Here is a 20,744-nt window from a genome sequence, read left to right as displayed (position 1 = left end):
TTGAGATCTGACTGACCAGCAGTTTCTCCTGAATTTACAAATTTAACTCCTCTTTCTATTAGATAACCTTGACGTTAGCAGAATCAAAACAGAAACAAGTCAGAGTATGTTTCATGGAGAAGTTACAGATTGAATGAAGTAGCATATCATCTGGCCCCTGCATGCCAATTTTTACCAAAATATAAATACCTTGTCAATTTCTTTTCAAAGAGTTTAATACTCAAGTAGGGAACAACGACTAGAACATTCTAGTGGCTGGGATAACCATTTCTAGAAAAGATTCGTTGCTGAGGTACTGAACAGGTCTCATGCTGAAGAGTCCACACTCTTTCCCTGTGCTCTTCCCTGGATAAGCTGCTGTCAAGCAAGGCAGAAACTACAGGTGAAGCTTATTTCTAAAGCATTCATGAAGCCTTTCCCAGGTCAACTTTCTGAGTTTCAAAGAATAAGTGCCACCTGAAAAGTTTTCCTTCTGCTATTCATAGGTTTGCTTTCATCTAGATTCTCAAGCATGAAGGTGCCAAACAAAGCATTTCTCAATGGGGAAAGTGAACAGGTAACTACTGTGGTTTCTCCAGTGTTCCTAAAGGCTAAGTTCTAACTGAAGGATTTCAACATATCTGGTGGCTTTGATGGTTAAGTTGGAGAAAATGCTTGAGGTTGTCTTTACATTCATTATAGGAGTAAAGGTTCTCTTCAGGGAGGCTTCTCTAAAACTCAGTAAGAGCTGTTTCATGATAGAAACATTCATACACTTAAGGTATGTATTGGATCTGTCCTCTCATGGCTTCTCAGATGTTTAAAGAGGCTACAACTCCAACTGAAGCTCATTCCACATTCTTTACATTGAAAAGGCTTCTCACCAGTATGGATTCTCTCGTGTTGATTAAGATGTGACTTCAAAGTGAAGCCTCTTCCGCACTCGTTACACTGATGGGATTTTGTGCTGGAATGGATTTTTTGATGTTGTTTTAAGTGGGAACAGTGGCCATTTCCTCCACATAGATCACATTCGCTGGCTTTCTCTGCAGTGTGAGTTCTGTAATGCTGAATAAGGTCTGAACCATAACTAAAAGCTTTTCCACATACATCACACTTATAAGGCTGCTCTTGTAACTCCATCTTCTTATCTTCAATTACTGTTAAGTTCCAACTATATGTTTCCTCACAAATGCCATTTTTGTCATTTTTCTGGCCCATGTGGAGCACTTGATGCTCAATTAAACTAACATATTGAAAAAAGATTTCTCCACATTCCTGACACTGATGGGATTTCTCTCTTGAGTGGAGTCTCAGATGGCCAGCAAGGTGTGAACGCCTCCCAAAGCACTTCCCACATTCATTACATTTAAAGGGTCTCTCACCACTGTGGACACTCTGATGCTGAACAAGATGGGACCTCACTCTAAATGCTTTCCCACATAAATGACAGGTGTAGGGTTTCTCACCCGTGTGTACTCGCTGATGTTGAGTTAGGTGCACACGCTGATTGTAGCTTTTCCCACATTCATCACACCTAAATGGCTTTTCCCCAGTGTGTATTCGCTGATGCTGAATAAGATGTGCACTCTGAATAAAGCTCTTTCCACATTCATTACATTTATGTGGTCTCTCTCCCATGGAGGATTTTTTGTGGACATACGGGACTTCTTTCAAATTTATCCTCTTTGAAGGGGGCTGTCCCAGTATCTCTTTCATGGGAATTCCCTGCTTTCTGTCCAGCTTGCCTTGGTGTTCACAGCCTTCTCCAAAATCTTGAACTTGAGAAGCATTTCTTTGGATTTTTCCTGATAGTTCAATGTCTGCTTCTGAAAATTCTGAAATTTTCTTAACATTTAATTTTGTATTCTTACTTCTTTTGTCACTGCCTGAAAAATAAAGAGTAAATGCAAAAGTCATCTTTCCTTTTATAGAAAAAATTAAATAATCAGGAAAAAGAATAATCAGATGAAACTATTATATAATAGGAATCTCAAAATTGGATCCATGTATGTATTTGATACCAACAGGAATGAAAAGAACAACAGAACTTTTGGGATTTAGCCGGTGAAAAGAACAAGACAAAGAAGAGACTTATTGGAAGGGCAGAGAATGATTGAGGTTAGGGGATACTAGTGATAAAAATCTGTATTATATAGGAAGGAGGGTAAGGGATTCTGGAAATGGGAGGGGAAATAGAAAATGTACAGGGGATCATTATTCCAACATGAGTTAGGCAGAGAGAATGAGGCAGAATAAGAATATACATTTGGATGGTGAGAACTTAGAAAAAACTGGAAGAATGGGAAGCAAAGGATTATGAAGGGGATATGGAGCTGGGAGAACACCAGATTAGGAGGAAGGAAAAGAGAAACGAGCCAGCAAAAATAAAATACTGTCAAAAGTTTAAGTGGTACATTACTCCCTGCTCTCTTCTTCACCCTTAGTTAATTCTAGCTTCAGGCTCCAATTCACTGTACCCGACACCTCTCCTATGGGAATGTCCATCACTTTTACTATCTGATCCCTGTCCCCTGCCCATCAGCTCCACGAAGGCACTCTCTCTCTTGGGTTCACTGCTATATTCCGAGCACCCAGCACTTGAGGTTCTCAATAAACACGGTGAGATGAGCAAATAAAGGTCCCTCCTTTGATCCCATTCATAAAAAGGGTGGTAGTGGGGGAGGAGGTGAGTATTAACTGGGAAACTAGTCATAAGAATAATTAGGGGGAGGATATCAAAGAAAAGATACTATGCTAAAGTAACTGCTTTCCAAGCCCAGAGTGCCATCTGAGGGTTTCCCCCTATTAGGCTGTCACCAAGTAGAATGGGACAGCTAGTTCCATTCAACCTGGAACTTCATAAACTGCTATTCCGTTAGGGGGAAAGTGGCTGTGTTGTTAATCTGAATGAGGAGGAGCTCAGTTTGGGGACTTTGAAGGCATAATAAAAAAAAAAAATTCTTTGGCCAGTCTTAAGAGCTTTCTGAAGAATATTAACAAGAGCCCTTAAGTTCACAGCACAGTTTACGGTGATTCCACTGTAATGATTAACGTTACTTGAATAGGTAAGAAAAAATATATAAATAAACGAACAAGAAAACTACTTGACCTTATTCATAACCAAATTAATGAAAATGGATACAACAAAGAATCATCTTCTGCTTAGTCAATTTTGTTGAGATTTGTTTTTAAAACCCAGCAAAAATTTAGTAAAATCAATATTCTCATATGTGATGCAAGTTGGTCATATGCATTAAGAGTCAAAAATATTTGTATCCTCTAATTCACTAATTCCACTTTTGGGAATCTTTTACAAGGAAGTAGTCCTATAATATAGAAAAAGCCATAAGCACAGTTACAGTTATCAGGACAAAAGAGCAAAAATTGAGTCAACTATGATGCATCCATACCATGGCAGGTAATATAGTCAAAAACAAAGAGGAGGGCTGGGGTACACTGGCAAATGTGTACATCTAATATTTAATTGTGCTCTATGATTACAACTATATAATAATTGGCATATGAAAAAAGATAGAGGGAAATACACTAAATAATATTAGTTATATTAAGTAGCATGGTGGGATTATGGGTAACATTTTTCTCCCTCTTTCCCTGTACTATTATAATTTTAAAATAAAATAAGTGAAATAACTAAATTGGGAAAAGGAGAAAAAGGAGTAAAAGCATATAACAGAGGCAAACTCTTCATTTACTATAATAAAAAGTCAGGAAGCAGATGTGGCTCAAGCATTTGGGCACCTGCCTACCACATGGAAGATCCGGGGTTCAGTTCTCAGTGCCTCCTAGAAAAGGTCCGGGGCTCAATTCCCGGTGCCTCCTAGAGAAGACAAGCAATACAGCAAGCTGAACTGGCATGGCGAGCTGATGCAACACGATGACGCAAAGAGGAAACACAATGAGAGACACAAGAAAGCAGGGAGCGGAGGCGGCTGAAGTGATTGGGTGCCTCTCGCCCACATGGAGGTCCTGGGTTTGGTTCCTGGAGCCTCCTAAAGAGAAGACAAGCGGAAACAGAGGGTACAATGAATGGACACAAAGAGCAGATACCGGGGGGGGGGCGATAAAATAAATCTTAAAATAAAAAAAGTCAACAGGTAGTATTTAAAATACATCAGTCAAGAAAGAGCAGTATTATATTAAAATGTAGAACTACCAGAAGAAACAGAAATAGCTAAGAGAGCTGAAAGAGGTACTTCTAGGGAAAGGGAAGTGGGGGTAGCGGTGGGTGGAATGGCAGGGTGGGGCATGGACATAGGGTTTTGTTTATTAGGTTGACAATTGTAGTACAAATAAAAATAAAATAAGCTGTTATCTTTGCTCCTTTCTACAACTCCCAATATATCACAGCCCATCTGTCTTATTGTAATAAAACCATTTTTTGTCTCCATTTATACCCAAATACAAACTCCACGTGCATACATCTTTGGGATTTCTCTCTGACGTGCCGTTTCAGATGTTCAATCAGATGTGAATGGCGACCGAAGTTTTTCCCACATTCATTGCATCCGTAGGGCCTCTCTCCACTGTGCACACTATGATGCTGAACAAGATGTGAGCTCACCCGGAAAGCTTTGCCACACACCTGACATTTATAGGGTTTCTCACCAGTGTGGACCCTCTGATGTTGAGTGAGGTGTACACGCTGGTTATAGCTTTTCCCACATTCCGCACATTTAAATGGCTTTTCTCCGGTGTGGATTCGCCGATGTTGAATGAAGTTTGAGGCTTGAAGGAAAACTTTACCACAATCATTACATTTGTGGCCTCTCTCACCATTTGCATTTTGTTTGCGGTTATTGTCTATGATATCACCAAGATCTCTTTTCTGAGTCAGGGTCTGCCTTGATTTTCCCACAGTGGGGTTGACCTGCCACCTTTCCATCATGTCCCCAGGGTCACTAACTTCTGAAAACTCTTGACTCCTTTTACTGCTTCCCGAAGTCATCTGGTGTGATTCACCTCCATCAGAAATCTGCTTTACTATGAGTTCTGTATTGTCATTCCTGGGTTCATAATCTGAAATAATAGAAGGAAAATGGAAAAGTCATCTATTTCCTGCATTAGACTCTGAGAAAGAATTGAGGAATATAGGACAGTTAAATGAAACAAACATGCTAGAAATACATGGCTTTGTAAAATCATCTACAAAATGACATTTCATGCAGGGATGTGGTAAAGAATATTCAAGCAGAAAACCGAGAGGTTTTCAGGAAGCAAGGCTGGCAAAAATGGTTCAAAGGGATGAGACAGGGATGGCAGTCATCCTATTTACTGAAGATGCCATCCTCTTGGTATGGTCCTGACATGCAGTACCTGCTGTGAATACCTGTGCAGTGTAAAGATTCTGATTAAATGTGAAACTGCATTATGCAGTTAACTCAGTCTTCACCTTCCTCTTCCTATTTATTCACAGCCTGAAGAAAGATGATCTTTCTTTCCCAATTCCCAAAAAGATCTAGTTCAGGGGTTCTTAACCAGAGGTCCATGAGCTTGAACTGGAATTCCAAAGAGCATTATTCTTGTGGGGACATATTGGTGCAGGTGTGGTATATTTATTAACTACACAGTACAGTGTGGACTTAGTAAGGGGTTGGTGGTTTTCACCTGACTGGGCAAAGGGGTCCATGGAACAAAAAAGGTAAAGAACCCCTGATCTAGTCTAAAGGGGAGGGGTGGACAGTCTTTCCAAAGACTGTCCACCCCAGAAAAGAACCTATTGCGGTCATGAGCTAGATTAACACTCTGTATCACTGATGAACACAGACATTTAAGTGACTGCAACTAGTTCTCTTGTGCAACTCTGTAAGCAATATCCACTTCACCCAGAGCACTGAAGCTCAACACAGTTTGTAGAGACAAATCTTCAGGACTTAACAAAAAATAGGGACGATTACTTTTTAAAAGCTAGAGAGAGATCATGGCCTATTGAGAGTCACATAATATTTATTTTGTTAAAAGAATTCTCAAATATTGCATGGTAATGGTAGTAAGAGTTAACACTTGTTGAGAGCTTATTATGTGCCCAGCATTACACTAAGTGCTTTACAATTTTATGGCATTTAATCCTTACGATGACCCTTTGAGGAAGGCACTACTACTATCCTTTTCGACAAAGTTGTAAGTTTTAATTCTTATACCATGAAGACAACTTTAATTGTCATTTACCTTATAACTGTTTACTTAATTCTCCTCTTTCTAAAAAGAATGTTTAGTAGAAGAAACAGACATATAAACAAAAAAGAACCCAATCACAAAACCAGACTTTTTACATTTTTTTCCTTCCCCATCTAATTAGGTGGGAATCCCAGGCATCACAATTTGTTTTTCTCTTTTATTCACACCTACTAATAGGAAGAATTTGAAAAAAAAAAACAAAAACAAAACCAGATTACTTCAATGAACCTCTTTGGGGATATGAACAGCTGCCCTTTTCCAGAGAAGGCAATTATATGGCTTATACCAACTGGCGCATAGATGGTTAGGCCTGGGACACAGAGTAATGCAGCAGAGGGTACGAAAAACCCTGGTCAGATTTGATGCTTTACAAATTCATGATCTTTAACTACACTGGGTCTCGTATGGCAGTTATTTCCAAGGTGGGCTCTTTCCCAACTCGTTTTTCTTGGTGGTTGTATTAAAACATCTCCATCACAGAAAAGTGTGGATGGTATGCCATGATTTCACATGAACTTGTACATACAAAGATTCGTCTCAAAATGCTATCAAGGAACTGCTAACAGCTATGGCCTCTGTGAGGGAGCCAGGAGCCTGAGGATCAGGAGCAGGTGACTGACTTTTTACATTATACCCATTTGTACTATTGGGTTTGTTGTTTTTTTTTTTAAAAAACGTGTGCACTTATAATCTTTTTAAAACCAAAGTTCTCTACTGCCTACAAGCCTCTACTCTGCCACCTAATTGCTCTCTACAGGTAACTCTTTCTCTATTTCTGGAAAGCCCAGGCTATCCAGCCAAGAACTCCTTGCACATCCTACAACCATATCTCTACACTTACTGGCAGCCTCAATTTTTCACCCTCCCCTCTCTCACAACGGAAGATAGGCTCTTCCTACCCAAGGTCCATTCTTCCTTCCTCCTCTACCTCAGATCCTAGCAGGAGCTCCCTACATCAATTATCTACTCTTCCCTGCCCCAATATTCCAAACTCACTCTCTCCTAGTTCTTTCATTAACATTCAAATATGCTTAAGCCTCTCCCATTAAAAAAAAACCAGAACATATAAAAATAATCCATTCATCTAACTCAGATACCCTCTTTCTCTCTTCGCCTTTCAGAGTTCTTGAAAATTTATCTACAATAGCTTTCTCAAATTCCTGTCCTATATAATCCTTCCAAAAAAACCCATCTCTTGTTCCCCAGGACCCCAACTATTCCATGGAAAACCAGTCTCCAAGATCCATTCATTTATTTTTAAAAAAATCTTGTTTCTAAATCTGATGGATATTTTTAAATCCTGATCTTCTATGATTATGGGAGGAATCCACTGACATGAAACAAATGTAATGTGGCCTTCCCAAAGGAGGAGGCAGCAGCCACTGAATACATTTTTAACATAGAGGAGTATACTGATGTAGTCAAGATGTAATGAGATGGATAATGAGTGGGAAAAAAAGTTAGAAAGCTAGAGTTTTAAATGGCATGGAGAATGGTATAGAAAATAACTGTGCCAAATACTTCCAAATTTAAAGTCCATTAAATGTTTGTAAATTGATTGAAAAGAATAGAGCAGTACTAACAGACTTAAGTTAGACAAGTGAGCTACCAGAAATTAATTTTAAAAGAGAATAAAAGAATATTTGTATTAAATGTAACATTTACACTATACAAGTAGTTCCTTGCAGTAAAGAAATCACCACTAAGGTCCCAAGAGATAAATAAGCAGAGAAAAGGAAAATAAATCATAGAAAAGGAAATACAAATAAATACCAACAGTAATAAAAGAAATGGAAAACTTAAAAAGGCAGCAGTCAGTTTTGCACCTTTTAAATAGAAGCGTCTGAGTGAACTAATACACTTAAGACAATGTTAACTAGCGTAATATTTTTCAAAAGGAATTCAGCATTATGTACACTTCATCTATGGTCTGCTCGTATGCCTGGTGTGGGGCAGCTCTTCTAAAAGAATTAGCTCAAAGGAAGCAAAGAGCCATAAGCTCCAAAATGTTTGCTACAGTGCTGAGTTTTACAAAATTGCTCCAGACAACATAATTGAAGATTTAGCTTCCAGGATAGTAACTTATTTAGAATAAGAAGTTCCAATCCCCATTTGAGGCACAAAATTCAAGAAGTGATATGACACATGAGAAGGAGATGTCAAGGTGAGCATTGTGATTTAGGTTTTGGTGATATAAGAACTGTAAGGGACAGTGACATCCAGCCATCCATGCTTTAAAATGCAGGAAAATTGGAGTTTTTGGAGGTTTTAGAATAACTCCAATAATATAGTTATATATACGATAACTCCAATAATATAGTAGCTCTAATAATATAGTTACTCAACCAAGTCTGGGATGCTTTCATAAATCAGAATTATTCTGTAAGAATTATCAGAGTAGAATACAATGACCACTAAAAATTTGTCAAAGAAAAACAAAAAACCCAAAACCTATTTTTAATCTCTTTTATTTTAAAACAATAAAAAGACATAATTTGCTGGATTGCCCCTGATACTATCGATCTTCAACCATGCCCTTATTATGATGGAAATAATAAGCTGAATAAGGAATAAAAGTTTGATTTATTCTTTCAGAGAAAAAATGTCCTAGCAATTAAAACATATCTGCCTTTATAGGATATGCTAGGAAGTCTTCACAGGATAACAAATTAAGATGTTCCAATCCATGCAGGCAAAATAATTCTTACCCACTGAAGTAATACTCCCATAATTCTCCTTCCTGTCATCCCTACAGAGGTTCTTCTGGGGCTGGTCCAAATGCCCCCACTCCTCCAGGATGAAGGATACAGCCACATCAGCTACATCTTCAATCTTCACCAACTTCTGAAATATGAGATCGCCACTAAATTCCCATTCCCTGTGTCCAAATCTGGAGTGGGGAAGAACTGAGAGCGTTAAGGAGAGAAATAGGGAAAGGCCTATGCTCCAAAGAGGAGAGGGAGGTATTAGATAGAAAGGAATTAAGTACCAGCCCAAGAGAGGTCTGGTCTCCAGTTAAAGAAAGTGAGAACTCCTGGCGAAGATCAAGGACAGAGGCAGGTAACTGTCAGAGGGCCGAGAGGTCCTCACTGAGGGCAAAGGGATGCCAGCTCACCTGGGACCCAGCTGAGAGAAGTGAAGCTGCCAGCTCCTGGTCACTAAGGCTGTCTTTCAGGGGAAGGGAAGGAACTTGGAGAACAGGAAGGGCTGAAGGAGGAGAAAAACACGTTAAAGCAAGAATACCTTTGCCTAGTTCTTACTGCTGGCATGTTCCTCTTTCACGCAATAATCTATGGCTCCCAGCTGCTTGGAGGTCATATCCTTCTGCTTGGCTTTCAAGGCCCTTGATATTCTACCCTAATGTTTCCCTCTTCTCCCTCCAAAAGACTTCCTTTTGGTCAGGATAATCTCTGCAGTTGAGCCTCAGATTGTGCTAGTCCTCTCTCACCTCAAAGAACAACCAAAGTGCCACCTCTTCTTGTAGCAGAGGCATTCCCCATAGTGCAGGCTGGGTTCTCCAGCTTTAATCGGCAAGCGAATACCTATGGATCTTGTGACAAGGTAGGTCTGGAGTGGGGCCTGATAATCTCAATTTCTAACAAGCTCCCAGGTGATGCCCTTGCTGCTGTCCCCAGGCCCCACTTTTGAGTAGCATGATCTTAATTCACATTTTCTCCCTTAAAGGAATTACAATGGGTAGTTTTATAATCAGTCAAGAAGTGTGTATTATGTCTAATAAGTTATAGGAAGAGGTAGATAAAACAATTCTTGTCTTTAAAAACTTTACTAATGGGGAGGGCAGAAATGTGAGCCTTACTTACTTACAACACAGTGTAAAAGAGTACTACAGGGAGTGGATGAAGCTCATGTGGTTGAGCATCTGCTTCCCAAACACAAGGTCCCAGGTTCAATTCCCGGTACCTCCTAAAAAAAAAAAAAAGAGCCAGAGTGCTACAACTGAAGGTCACCCAAGTTCCAATAGGAACACAGAAGAAGGAGCACCTGAAGAGTAGAGTGTGTAAGGCGGGGTGTGTATGGAGGGGAGTGAGGATGTTTTCCAGGCAGAGTGAGCAGCAAGAGCAGTGCCTAGAGGTTCTGACCTCTGGATGCTGGTGACCCTCTGATCCTTTGATGTCACCTCTCCTTGTTCTGTCTAAGATTTAGGGCTCATCAGATCTCACTGTCTGTGTATGCCTTATTTGGACAGATCTATCTGGTATCACTCTTGAACCTGACCATTTTAGACCTTGCTATGGCTTCCTTGTCCTGGAAATATATGTAGCTTGCTTATTTTCGGTGACTAGGAAATAACCAGCAATGACACAAAAAGGAGATGGTTAAAGAGATGACGAAATCTGAAACCAGGAGTGGCTAAAGAGACAAAAGGACTCAGAAAGGAATGTTCATAGCCCATAGCTGAATAAACAGTAATTTTATTGGAATAAAAAAACTGACCAGGGTTTAGCTAATAGGGCAGAAAAGAGAAGAAGCACTTAGGAAACAGAAGGAAAAAGCAGCTTGATTTGATGAGACACCGAACATGGAATATGAGAGTGACTGCAGAAGGATGGGATTCTGTGCTTGGAGAATCTGGTGGTGAAACAAAGGCAGGCAGTTCAGAATGGGCCAGAGTATAGATTTAGAGTCAAACAGTGTGGGTTAAAATCCCTGCTCTGTGACTAAAGAGACAATGACAATTAAATTCAATACATGATCCCAGACTGGATCAAGTAACAGAGAAAAGGCCCAAAAGGACGTTATTGGGACGTATGAAAAAAATTGGAATATAGTCTATTAGCTTTATATGAATAAATCTACTGAAGTTGATAACTGTATATAACCATATAAGTGAATATCCTTGTTCTTAGGAAATGTACAGGAAAGTATTAAGTGTTCAAGGAGCATGATATATACAACCTACCCTCAAGTGTTCAGAAAACAGACAGAAAAATAGATAGAAAGATGGAGAGGTGGATGAACAAATGGATAAAATGTCATAGCACATGTGGTGAATTTGGGTATCTGAGTGAGGAGGAGTGGTTTATGTTGATGTTCTCTGTATGGGTATTGTATTATTTTTGAAATTGTCCTGTAAGTTTAAAATTATATAAAAATAATTTTTAAAAAATACCAGTTCTGTTACTTAATACTTTGTGACCTTGGACAAATTATTTAACCTTTCTAGACCTTGGCTTCTAAATTTCTAACATGGGATAATAATAATAATACCAATTTCATTGAGTTATTGTAAGGATTAATTCTTCTTACACCAATGAGGTCTACCAGACACAAATTTAGTGTGTGAGTTTCTTTTTTGAACAGTTTTAACTCAAAAACTGGATATTTAAGAGGGTACTTCAAAACTTTTATTCTTTTAGAGGTTTTCTAAGGAATAAAAAGAAAACTTATTTCATTAAAAAAAAATAGAACTAACACAGCCTATCTTGTAATTTCCATAGGGATCCATTGGATCCTTTTATAATTTAAGATGCATTTCAAGATCTGAGTGATCTTATTTTTCCTGTATGTTGAAACATTTTTCTATTTCATCATACTAGGAATTATATCATTATGACTAGTCATTTGTCATTAATAATTCCCAACTATGCCAAAAAAAGACTAAAATAATAAGAAAATGGAAGAACAATGGAAATATTTAGGGATTATGTAATGGTGAAATAAGTCATCATTTCACTATCATTATTGCATTGCCCAAAGTATTGTAATATCCTCCAAGAAGGTATAAAAGAAGACTGCTGGCATCTGCTTTTAGCTTCCATTAAACATAGTGGAAAGTTCAGAATCCTTCATTTCCTGCCCACATCAGCACAGAGAAAATTTGCAGAGGAAGACATTTCACTATTATCAGACAAATCAAAACATGAATGCAGAGAGACAGCACCCCCATCTAATGATAATGATGAGACCAAAAGTATAAGGGAAATCTTAGAGAGTCTTTAAATGAAGATGTCATCATCTGCATTTCCTCAAGCTCAAGAATCAACGATGAATAAGGTAATTTTAATTTCAAAATGGAAACAATGCATTTTCTCATCCATGAGTCGTTCAACAGCAAGGACTTCATCATGCAGTATGTTGTGACAATATCCTGGATGTGCGACAGTACTCTTATCTTTTATGGTGTTTGTGCACCAAAAGTACTTGATATAAGGAGGTTTAATTCTTACCACAATTTCTAAAAAAGCTGTTTTTCACTATCCTGAGATTCTTCTATAAATTATTCATAAAATGACAAAAACATAAAAAATAAAACAAATGCATTAGACCCAGATGGGAAATGGTCAGTCTATTTTTCCTGACACACTGGTTAAATTAGTTTATAGAAGTAAAACACAGTTCCCAACACACAGTAAGTGCTGTACCAGTAACAGTTGCTACTGCTGCTGCTATTATTATTACTACAGTCCAAGAAGAACTGGAAAAGGTTGGGCAGTGGGGCATGTCAAAGGAGAGACCTGACCGCTAAAGGGAGTCTAGAAGAGAGAATGGGACAAAAGAAAGGCAATACAAGTCCATCATCCCTTATCCACAATTCTGAAATCTAAAAGCTCTAAATACCAAAGATTATTTTTTCATTGAATCTGAACTAATTTGACAGTAAAACCTGACCCGATGTGAAGTTATTTAAAGTCTTTATTTAACCCGCTACTATAAATACACATACATTTCACAGCAGAAATATTAATGGGTTTGAGTGTAGGGTGTCACCTCAATCGTAATACTTTACTAAATCTGAAAAATACTGAATTTCAAAGGGTATCTTACACCAAGAGTTTCTGATTAGGGATTGTATTGTGGATATACATCATAATAAATATTTATTCGTCTTCTTCCTTGATGTATCTAATACTGGTTCATAAAATTTTAAGAGAGGGAAAAGAAAGAAAATAAATGCTCCCAAGGTTTCAGTGAGAAGCATTGCTTCAAATAAGATTTCATGGCTGAACAGCCAAAAATGAATGCAATTAGGGGCTGGACAGCTTTTTTTTTTTTTTAACATAAGCATCATGACAAGAAAATCTTTAAGGCAGAGTTGAAAGAATGTTCCAAAACAAGTGTGGTATTTTGTGATGTTCCTCTGTAGATCTTTTAATAAGCCCCTGTACACAGAGCTGTCATCATCTGCATTACTGCTTTTGAAGAAAACCTGTGGCACAGCTTCTAGCTACCATACAGGCTGACTTCTCTTTTAATACCAGGGCCTCAGCTCCACGTCCCCTGCCCTTCCCATATGCATTCCTGCTGGTTGCAGAAATACTGCCCCAGCTTAAAGTCTTTCTTGCAGGCACCACTTCCCACATGGCCACGGCTCCAGCTCTCTAGCCATATCATTCCACAGAATCACTGAATCTCACCATTCTCCTCCAGAAGACAAGGTTTCTGTGGCTCTTGATCAGGCTGGGTGTCCATGGACAGGAGCTGGGGACTGAAGGACTCCTGCATAACTCCAGGTGGCACCATCTTCTGAGGAAGCACTTCAGGACACGTGACAATCTAACAACCACAACCACAACAAACCACCTTAGGTTACAGAGGAGGCTGGGAAAGAATCTAGTAGACTTGACGTTATTCTTTCATTCATTCCTTTGCCTACTATTTTTTTTCTTAGTTTTTTATTTGTTATTCATTCTTTTGCTAAATATTTAATGTGTGCCTACAATGTGCCAGATGCTGATTATGCAGTGGCTTAATAAACAAGATTTACATCTAGTTGGCGAACACATCAACACACAAATATATGAGTACAAACTGGGTTATATGTTAGAGAGGAGAATGTGGGGACATGAGACCAAACAATCGATGAAACTGACTTCAGACTGGGTGGTCAGAGGCTTTTCTGCGGAAGTATCACTTAAGTAAGTACCTAAATGATGAGAGGAAGCCAGCCAGGAGCAGAGGAGGGGGCAGAGTCCCGGGCAGAGAGAATGACCTAAGCAGAGACCCTCAGGCAGAAAAAGTTTGATACAATTTAGGGACCATAAGGAAGCCAGTGTAGGTACCATTTAGTGAAATGGGGAGAGAGGTAAGAAATGAGACTGGAAAGGAAGTTAGAGGACTCAACAAGTCACATTTGGGGAACGGATGTGGCTTAAGCAGTTGAGCACCTGCTTCCCACATACGAGGTCCCAGGTTCAATCCCTGGCTCTGGTACCTCAAGAAAAAAAGAAAAAAGTCATACTTGGTTCCCTGGTGGACCAGGTTTGAGCAGGACATACTAATCCCAGGAGCAAAGTGGTCCACACCAAGGTACTACCATTCTCCTTTCTATTCTTACCTCCTGCTCAACCCAAGGGTCCACAGCCACTTTCTAAAGGCTGTCTGTTTTGGAAAGTACTAGCTCCTGGCATGCAAGCAGGTAATGAGATCCTGCGTTGAGACAGAGCTGCCAGGCTCTGTCCCCAACCCCCTTATGTTTCCAAGCACTTTAAATCTTAACTCTCCTCACACTGGTAAAATGTAGCACAGGAATTACATTAAGAGGCAGCTGCAAAATAGTCGGGGAATATATCACCCTGTATGCAAGTCTGTGTGTCTTTGTGGACAACACAAAAAAAAGAGTTAAGATGATTCCAAGTGTGTCAAAGGGTACTTGGGCACAAAAGCAACAAAAAAAAGCCCTTGAAGTCCATTGAGACCAGGACAAAGAAACCAAGGAGAGGTAAAGGACAATGCTTGAGAAAAGACATGGAAGAGACAAGAACTACTTGGAGATAAAGTTAAAGAAAAACATCAGGGATACTGGAAGGCAGACAGAGAGAAAGGAGAACAAAGTGAGTTGGGGGAGGCCCTTGGGCAAATCCTCTTTGGGCCTGAAGTCGCTGACTCCTACCAGCAATGATCTTTCTCTGTGCCCTTTGCAGAGACAGGCTGCATTTCACAAGGAAAGAAGTAAACAAGTAATTAATATCTGCTAGAAATTCTCAGTTTAGAAATCTTTTTTGCTGTAAACTATATTTTTTAAATATTTAATTCTGTAAAACAGTTGGTAAAAGTTTGTCCATCAGTGTCCCAAATTAGGTTAAAGAACAATAGTAAGCGCTGGATGTCCCCACAAACCTTTCATTCCTGCCCTGATTGAAGCAATATAAAGGTCTGAACATTTCCGTCTTCAGGATAATCATTCAGCACAGTTGCAGTCAGCAGCAACCTCCTCTGTGGCCTACTTGCCTCAGAGTGAGCTAGCCGAGCTTAAAAGGAGAATGTTCTGGAATATTGAAGAATCCCACACTCAGGGAGTAAGAACAATGAGACCAGTACCTTACATTGCAATGCAATGGGGTTCTAAAGAATGAGGGAAATTCTCCAACCAGCTGCAAATTCTTGTAGTCCTATCATCTCATGATTTGTGTTTCTTTGCTACAAAAAAAATTAAAGTTTAGGAGAGTGTGAGCCTAGTAGCAAGAGAAAGGTGGAAGGTTTGGTTGTCAATGAGTATAAGAAAGGCTTTGCAAAAGACTTTCAGGAGGTTTTCTCCTTTTAATGTTTTAAGCTTCAGAATCCATTTTATTAAAAAGAAAATTAAAACACAGTGCATGTAAACAGGAAACCTTCACAGAGTAATTCAATTAGCTTTAGTCCCTCTATTAACCCACTTTTACATGTATCTCTATAACCAGAGAGTTAATTTTGTTTATAGTTGACATATTTTTAATAAGGTATTTGTTTTGTTTGTCAACGAGAAGGCAGATTTATCATAAAGTTGCAGATAGGCCAGCAAATGAAATGATGGGAAAGATATCATTAAATCTCTAATGACATACATACTTGAGTGGTATATAAATAACATTTGTAATAAAATTCAAAACTTTATTAGGTTGTGACAGAATTTTTGATTAGTAAACTGATGAAGTAGCTAAACAGAAACAGAATCAGAGGAAAAGAAAGATAGTGTTTATAAGAAAACTCAGGGCTCCCCAAACCAGCTACTCAAGTACAGCTGGATCTCAGGAAAACTGCTTGGATTAAACCAAAGCCATTTTGAGTTTTAAGAGTTGAAACAGGATACACTTATTGTGAACCCTAACCTAAGGCTTCAAAATGGCCTGTCATGGGATCTGGTATAAACCTGTGGGAAGCATATGAAAAAGGAAGAAAAGGAATTTGGGAGGGAAACCCAGAGATCTTTCCACTGGTGAGAGGCTCAAAGGGGCATAGGCTTCTTTCCGCCCTTTTGGTATAGCAGGCACCCTACATCTATGTAATGAGTACTATGGGTTACCTTACTTAGGACCCACTAACCAGCTGGAGCAAACATAATGCCTGGAGGTCAACCAGACATCTTTCAACCTTGAAGACCAAAACCAAATGCGAAGGAGGGTGAAATAGTGCAATAGAAGGAACCTGGTGCCCTCGTGACTTTTGAAGAGCTGCACCAGCTGTGGCTTGCCTATCTCAGACTCTGATGAGGGGCTGGCTGGGGTTTGGGTTGTGCTTTCTATGACCTCCACGTGAAAACATTCCTGTTTGGGCCACGTTATCTTACTCAGAGTGTTCTATCAATCCTATGAAGTAAGCATACATTCTATTTTAGAGGTGAAAGAACTGAGGCTGGAGAGAAAACCTCACTTGCCTGGTCACAACAAGGTGAATTAGTGGGTACCACAGTGCCATGTAAAACCATGGCTTTGAAAATGCCCAAAAAGTTGGAATAACTCAGGGTCTACTCCCAAGAGCTGAAAAAGCTACATATTAAAAATCTCAAGTGCCCAGGAAAATCATCTGAAAGACTACTCCAAACCATAGGCTAATTCACTAGTGGGGCTGAGTAAAAAGTTAATATACAGAGAATTGCTTTCAAATAGCAAAACAAAAAAAGGTATAATGAAGCAAAGACCCCACTTATAATAGCAACAATAACTACAGAAAAAGTTAAAATGCTTAGGAGTAAATAAAAGAAAATACGCAAGATCTATATGAATAAAACACCAAAATGATTCAGAGGGAAACACACACAAAAAAGACAAACAAATGAAAAGGCATACAGCAATAATGAATAAGAAGATGCAACAAAATAAAGATATCAAATGTCCTTAAATTAATGTATGATTTAATGCAGTGTCAACAGAAATACCAACAGAATTTTGGGGTGGGGGAAACTAAATAAGTAATTCTAATATTAATTAAAAAAAAGAGAAAATGATGGGAAAAAAACTGAAGAGAGAAGAGGTAGCTTACCAGATATCAAAACATTTGACAGAGCTCAAATAATTAATACACTGATACATGAACAGATAATATGATCAATAAAATAGAATAGAAAACCCAAAAACAGACCAAATACATACTACAAAAACTGCTAGAGCAACCAGATAGATACTTTTGGGGGTGAGGGACAGGGGCTTAATCATACCAAACATAAGCCCTAATATAATAAGATTTAAACTCATTGCATAAAAATTTTAAAAATTCCTGCAAAACGATACTCTCCATAAGCAAAGACAAATAATGAAAACAAACTGGAAAAATCACATTTGCAACTCATGTCCTAGATACAGGGTTTATTCCTTTCTGATAAATAAAGAATATAAACAGTTCACACACAAAGGATACACAAGTAACTGTTATGTAGTGTGGTCAAACTCACGAAAAATAAGAAATGCAAATTGAAATTGGTCAGAAATAGAATATTTCATCTTCCAGAATGGCCACAATCAAAAAGATTGATACCATATTGTTTATCAGGCTGAGGTAAAAAAAATCCTCTTACACACTGCTGGTGGGAATATAAATGGGTATAACCCCTACGGAGGGCAATGTCCACGGCTATCGAAATTACAAGTGTGTATGGTTCTAAGCCAACAACTGACTTCTAAGAATTCATTCTATAATTAATGAGGTATGTAAGGATAGTCATGGCAGTCAAAAGTTTGTTACAGTAAAAATTTGTAAACAATCTGAAGGAAAAACCTAAATGTCCTCCAACAGAAGTTAAAGAAATTATGGTACATTCATACAATGGGATATAACACAGTTTCAAAGAGTGAAGCAGCTCTAATTGCACTGCCTTAGAATAAATCAAGATATAGTGTAAGAAAAAATATATACTGATTTGAAAACGTGTGTGTGCCTTTAAGCAAGTCATAGACATATATGTTTATATTGCCTGAACACAGTGTATCTCTATTAGGACACACAAGCATCAATATAACAGTGGTTGCCACTGGGGAAGGCGAGCTAGAAAGCTGGGGCATTAAGGGTGGGAGGGAAATTCATTTTTTATTACACCCTTATGTACCCTTTGAATTTTGTATATGTCATCCAAAAAATAGAGTAATTAAAAAAAATTGCAAATTGTCTTCTCCAAGTTAACATACTGGACATTGCTTCCTTTTCTGGAGTGGCAGGAAATCTACACAGTGCACCAGGAGAACAAAGGAATATGAAAGAAGCACCAGAAAGCTAAGGATCTCATCCCTGATCATCAGTTCCTTAACTCTCTCTCCTTTTTCCATTCTGCTTGAATGTCCTTCACTTACCTGTTGTCTGCGTTCCTCAAGCTCTCTCTGGATATTTTCTACCACAGCCACAGCCTCTTCCCCGCTTTCTGGGTGATGTTCTCTCACCCAGGTCTGGAACTCATCAGGAAGAATGGACAGGAACTGCTCCAGCACCAGTAGCTCCAGGATCTGCTCCTTGGTGTGTAGCTCTGGTCTCAGCCACTCACAGCAGAGCACACGGAGTTGGCTGAGTGCCTCCCGGGGTCCTGATGCCTCATGGTACTGGAAGTGCTTGAAGCGCTGGTAAAAAGTCTCAAATGTTGGTGGATTGTACTCCTGCATCCAGTTGCAGTCTTCTTCTTCCACCTTCACTATTAGGAGGTCTTCCTGCTCTTGTGAAATCTGAGCTGGAGGGTCTAAGTCTATAATTTCCTGGGATTCTGTCATTATCATTCCAACTCGGAGGGAATTATCTTTAGAGTAGCTCTGTGTTACACTGATCAAATTTCTTTTCAACTTTTCAAGATCTTCCAGACACTTTCAATAATGTGCAACCTACTGATATGAGAGGCATTTTTAGCAAAGCGAGATGACAAGGTCATCTATAGTATCAGTGCCACTCAACAGGGTAGTTTACCTAAAATTATGGGCTAAAAGGCAGTCATCACTCCACCCACAAAATAATAGAGAATACTGCCGACGTTTACAAAATGTAAAGGAGAGCATAAAAATCGGACATCGGGCCCACCACAAAACACTTTAGAGGTGAAGAACGTTTAGATTTCTTATAAATAATGGGACAAGACTTACTAACTAGTCCAGACGCAGCTATTCCTTTTCTCTATCACAAGTCAAACTTAAGAACAGGGATTAGAAAATTTACAATGGTCAAAACTGGTCCTGTCCTTCAAGCCACAAGGGCCTGAGAGACCAACGGGACACTTCATTGGTCCCGAAGGAAAGCAGGGTAATCGGTTCAGATTTGGACCTGGGCTCCTTGGAATCGCCCCTGACCCCGAGACACCGAGACCGCCTCGGTCAAGGTTGGGGACAGGACCCTCGTCCGGACACAACGCCCCACCCCTTCTCCTCAAGGCCCTGGTCCCGGGTAGATCTGGAAGATCATGCCCTCCAGAGCCAACGCTGGGAAGATGGGTCTCTTCTGACAAACGGAGAAAACCGAAGCCGACACTTCCCAACACTTCCTCGCCGGAAGTAAGTAAATCCAAGCCAGTCCAACTGGGTTGAGCCATAAATCCCACTTCCGAGTCCTCTCTAGGAATCCCGGAGGTCTTTGCCTCGCGGCGGGTCCAGCGCCTCGCTACTCTGACGTCAGACCCAGCCCCGCCCCGGGAGGGGGTACGGGCCAATCGGCGGGGAGGGTGGGACGCTGCGCGACATCGCAAGGCTACCTGTGGTAACGGAGTCGTTCCCCGCTCCACCGAAGCGGTAGGTACAGCGTCACTACAGCGGGAAGGAAAACTGAGCCGCCTTCCACCACACTTAAACATCCCGAGCTCCTCCCCTCTCGTTGGTGTGGGGGCAAAGCGTGCGGGCCTCACGGGTCGGAGTGGTTGCTAAGGCAACACGTACTTGCTCCTGATAGGTCCCGGGACTTGCTCCTCCCCTGCGCCTCACTTTAGTGAGCTGCCCCTCGAAGTAGGTCCGTACCTGTTTGCGAGCCAGTAACCCTCACTTTCCTTTAGTTTGGGACCCCTCCTTCATTCCAGCCTTCAACAATCCCCGCCTACCCTCTCCAAGCACGCCCATGCCTTTACTTCCCAGTTTGAAAGGTGGAATTCTCCGTCAGAGTTGCTGGAGCCGGCGGCCCCCAGGACTACATTTCCCAGGAGCGCCACGCGGGCCACAGCCTGCCAGCCAATAGTGTCGCGGGTGTCTTTGCAGCCTTGGTCCCGCGGGCCTATCAGAATGCGGGATGGCAGAGAGGCGTTTCCTTGGGATGACCCGTTAGTGTGGCGGGGCAGGTTGGTTCTCATCGCAGATAGCGGAGACCTGGCCCGAGGCGCTCAGCGGGGTAGAGGGACCGTGGAGAATCCGGCCACCAGAAAGGCCCGTACGGTCTGCGGCCCGCCCTCCCACTGTGTCCCT

The 20,744-nt window shown here is 40.2% G+C and overlaps 1 protein-coding gene across 6 annotated transcripts; it reads right to left on the bottom strand.

Moving 5' to 3' along the window:
* Positions 1–197: 197 nt before the first annotated feature.
* ZKSCAN5 (zinc finger with KRAB and SCAN domains 5) lies at positions 198–20,481 on the bottom strand. 6 transcript variants are annotated; one of them, XM_058285830.2, is made up of 6 exons: positions 18,675–20,481; positions 13,554–13,692; positions 9,293–9,384; positions 8,886–9,021; positions 4,586–5,019; positions 198–1,868 (listed from the first exon to the last, which is right to left on the bottom strand). In XM_058285830.2, exons 1-6 carry the CDS (start codon positions 19,086–19,088, stop codon positions 1,836–1,838), a joined length of 1,248 nt encoding a protein of 415 aa, XP_058141813.1. In that variant the 5' UTR covers positions 19,089–20,481; the 3' UTR covers positions 198–1,835. The 6 variants fall into 6 exon arrangements, with proteins under 6 accessions (XP_058141813.1, XP_058141808.1, XP_058141807.1 ...); XM_058285825.2 differs by having other exon boundaries at positions 4,423–5,019; positions 8,886–9,018; positions 18,675–19,967; XM_058285824.2 differs by having other exon boundaries at positions 4,423–5,019; positions 18,675–19,966.
* Between the last annotated feature and the right edge of the window lie 263 nt (positions 20,482–20,744).

Source organism: Dasypus novemcinctus, chromosome 23 (genome assembly GCF_030445035.2).
Source record: "Dasypus novemcinctus isolate mDasNov1 chromosome 23, mDasNov1.1.hap2, whole genome shotgun sequence".
Classification (NCBI taxonomy): Eukaryota; Metazoa; Chordata; class Mammalia; order Cingulata; family Dasypodidae; genus Dasypus; species Dasypus novemcinctus.
Note: the sequence above shows the minus strand (reverse complement) of the source record. Positions and strands in the feature narration are given on the sequence as shown.

What these genes read in the sequence shown, in the direction of transcription:
- ZKSCAN5 (XM_058285824.2), bottom strand. Translation starts at nt 19,088, where the DNA reads ATGATAATGACAGAATCCCAGGAAATTATAGACTTAGACCCTCCAGCT. An exon ending in TTCTCTCAGCTGGGTCCCAG is followed by an intron (nt 9,022 to 9,292) that starts GTGAGCTGGCAT and finishes CTCATATTTCAG; the next exon opens with AAGTTGGTGAAGATTGAAGA. An exon ending in TGGGAGTATTACTTCAGTGG is followed by an intron (nt 5,020 to 8,885) that starts GTAAGAATTATT and finishes CTATTATTTCAG; the next exon opens with ATTATGAACCCAGGAATGAC.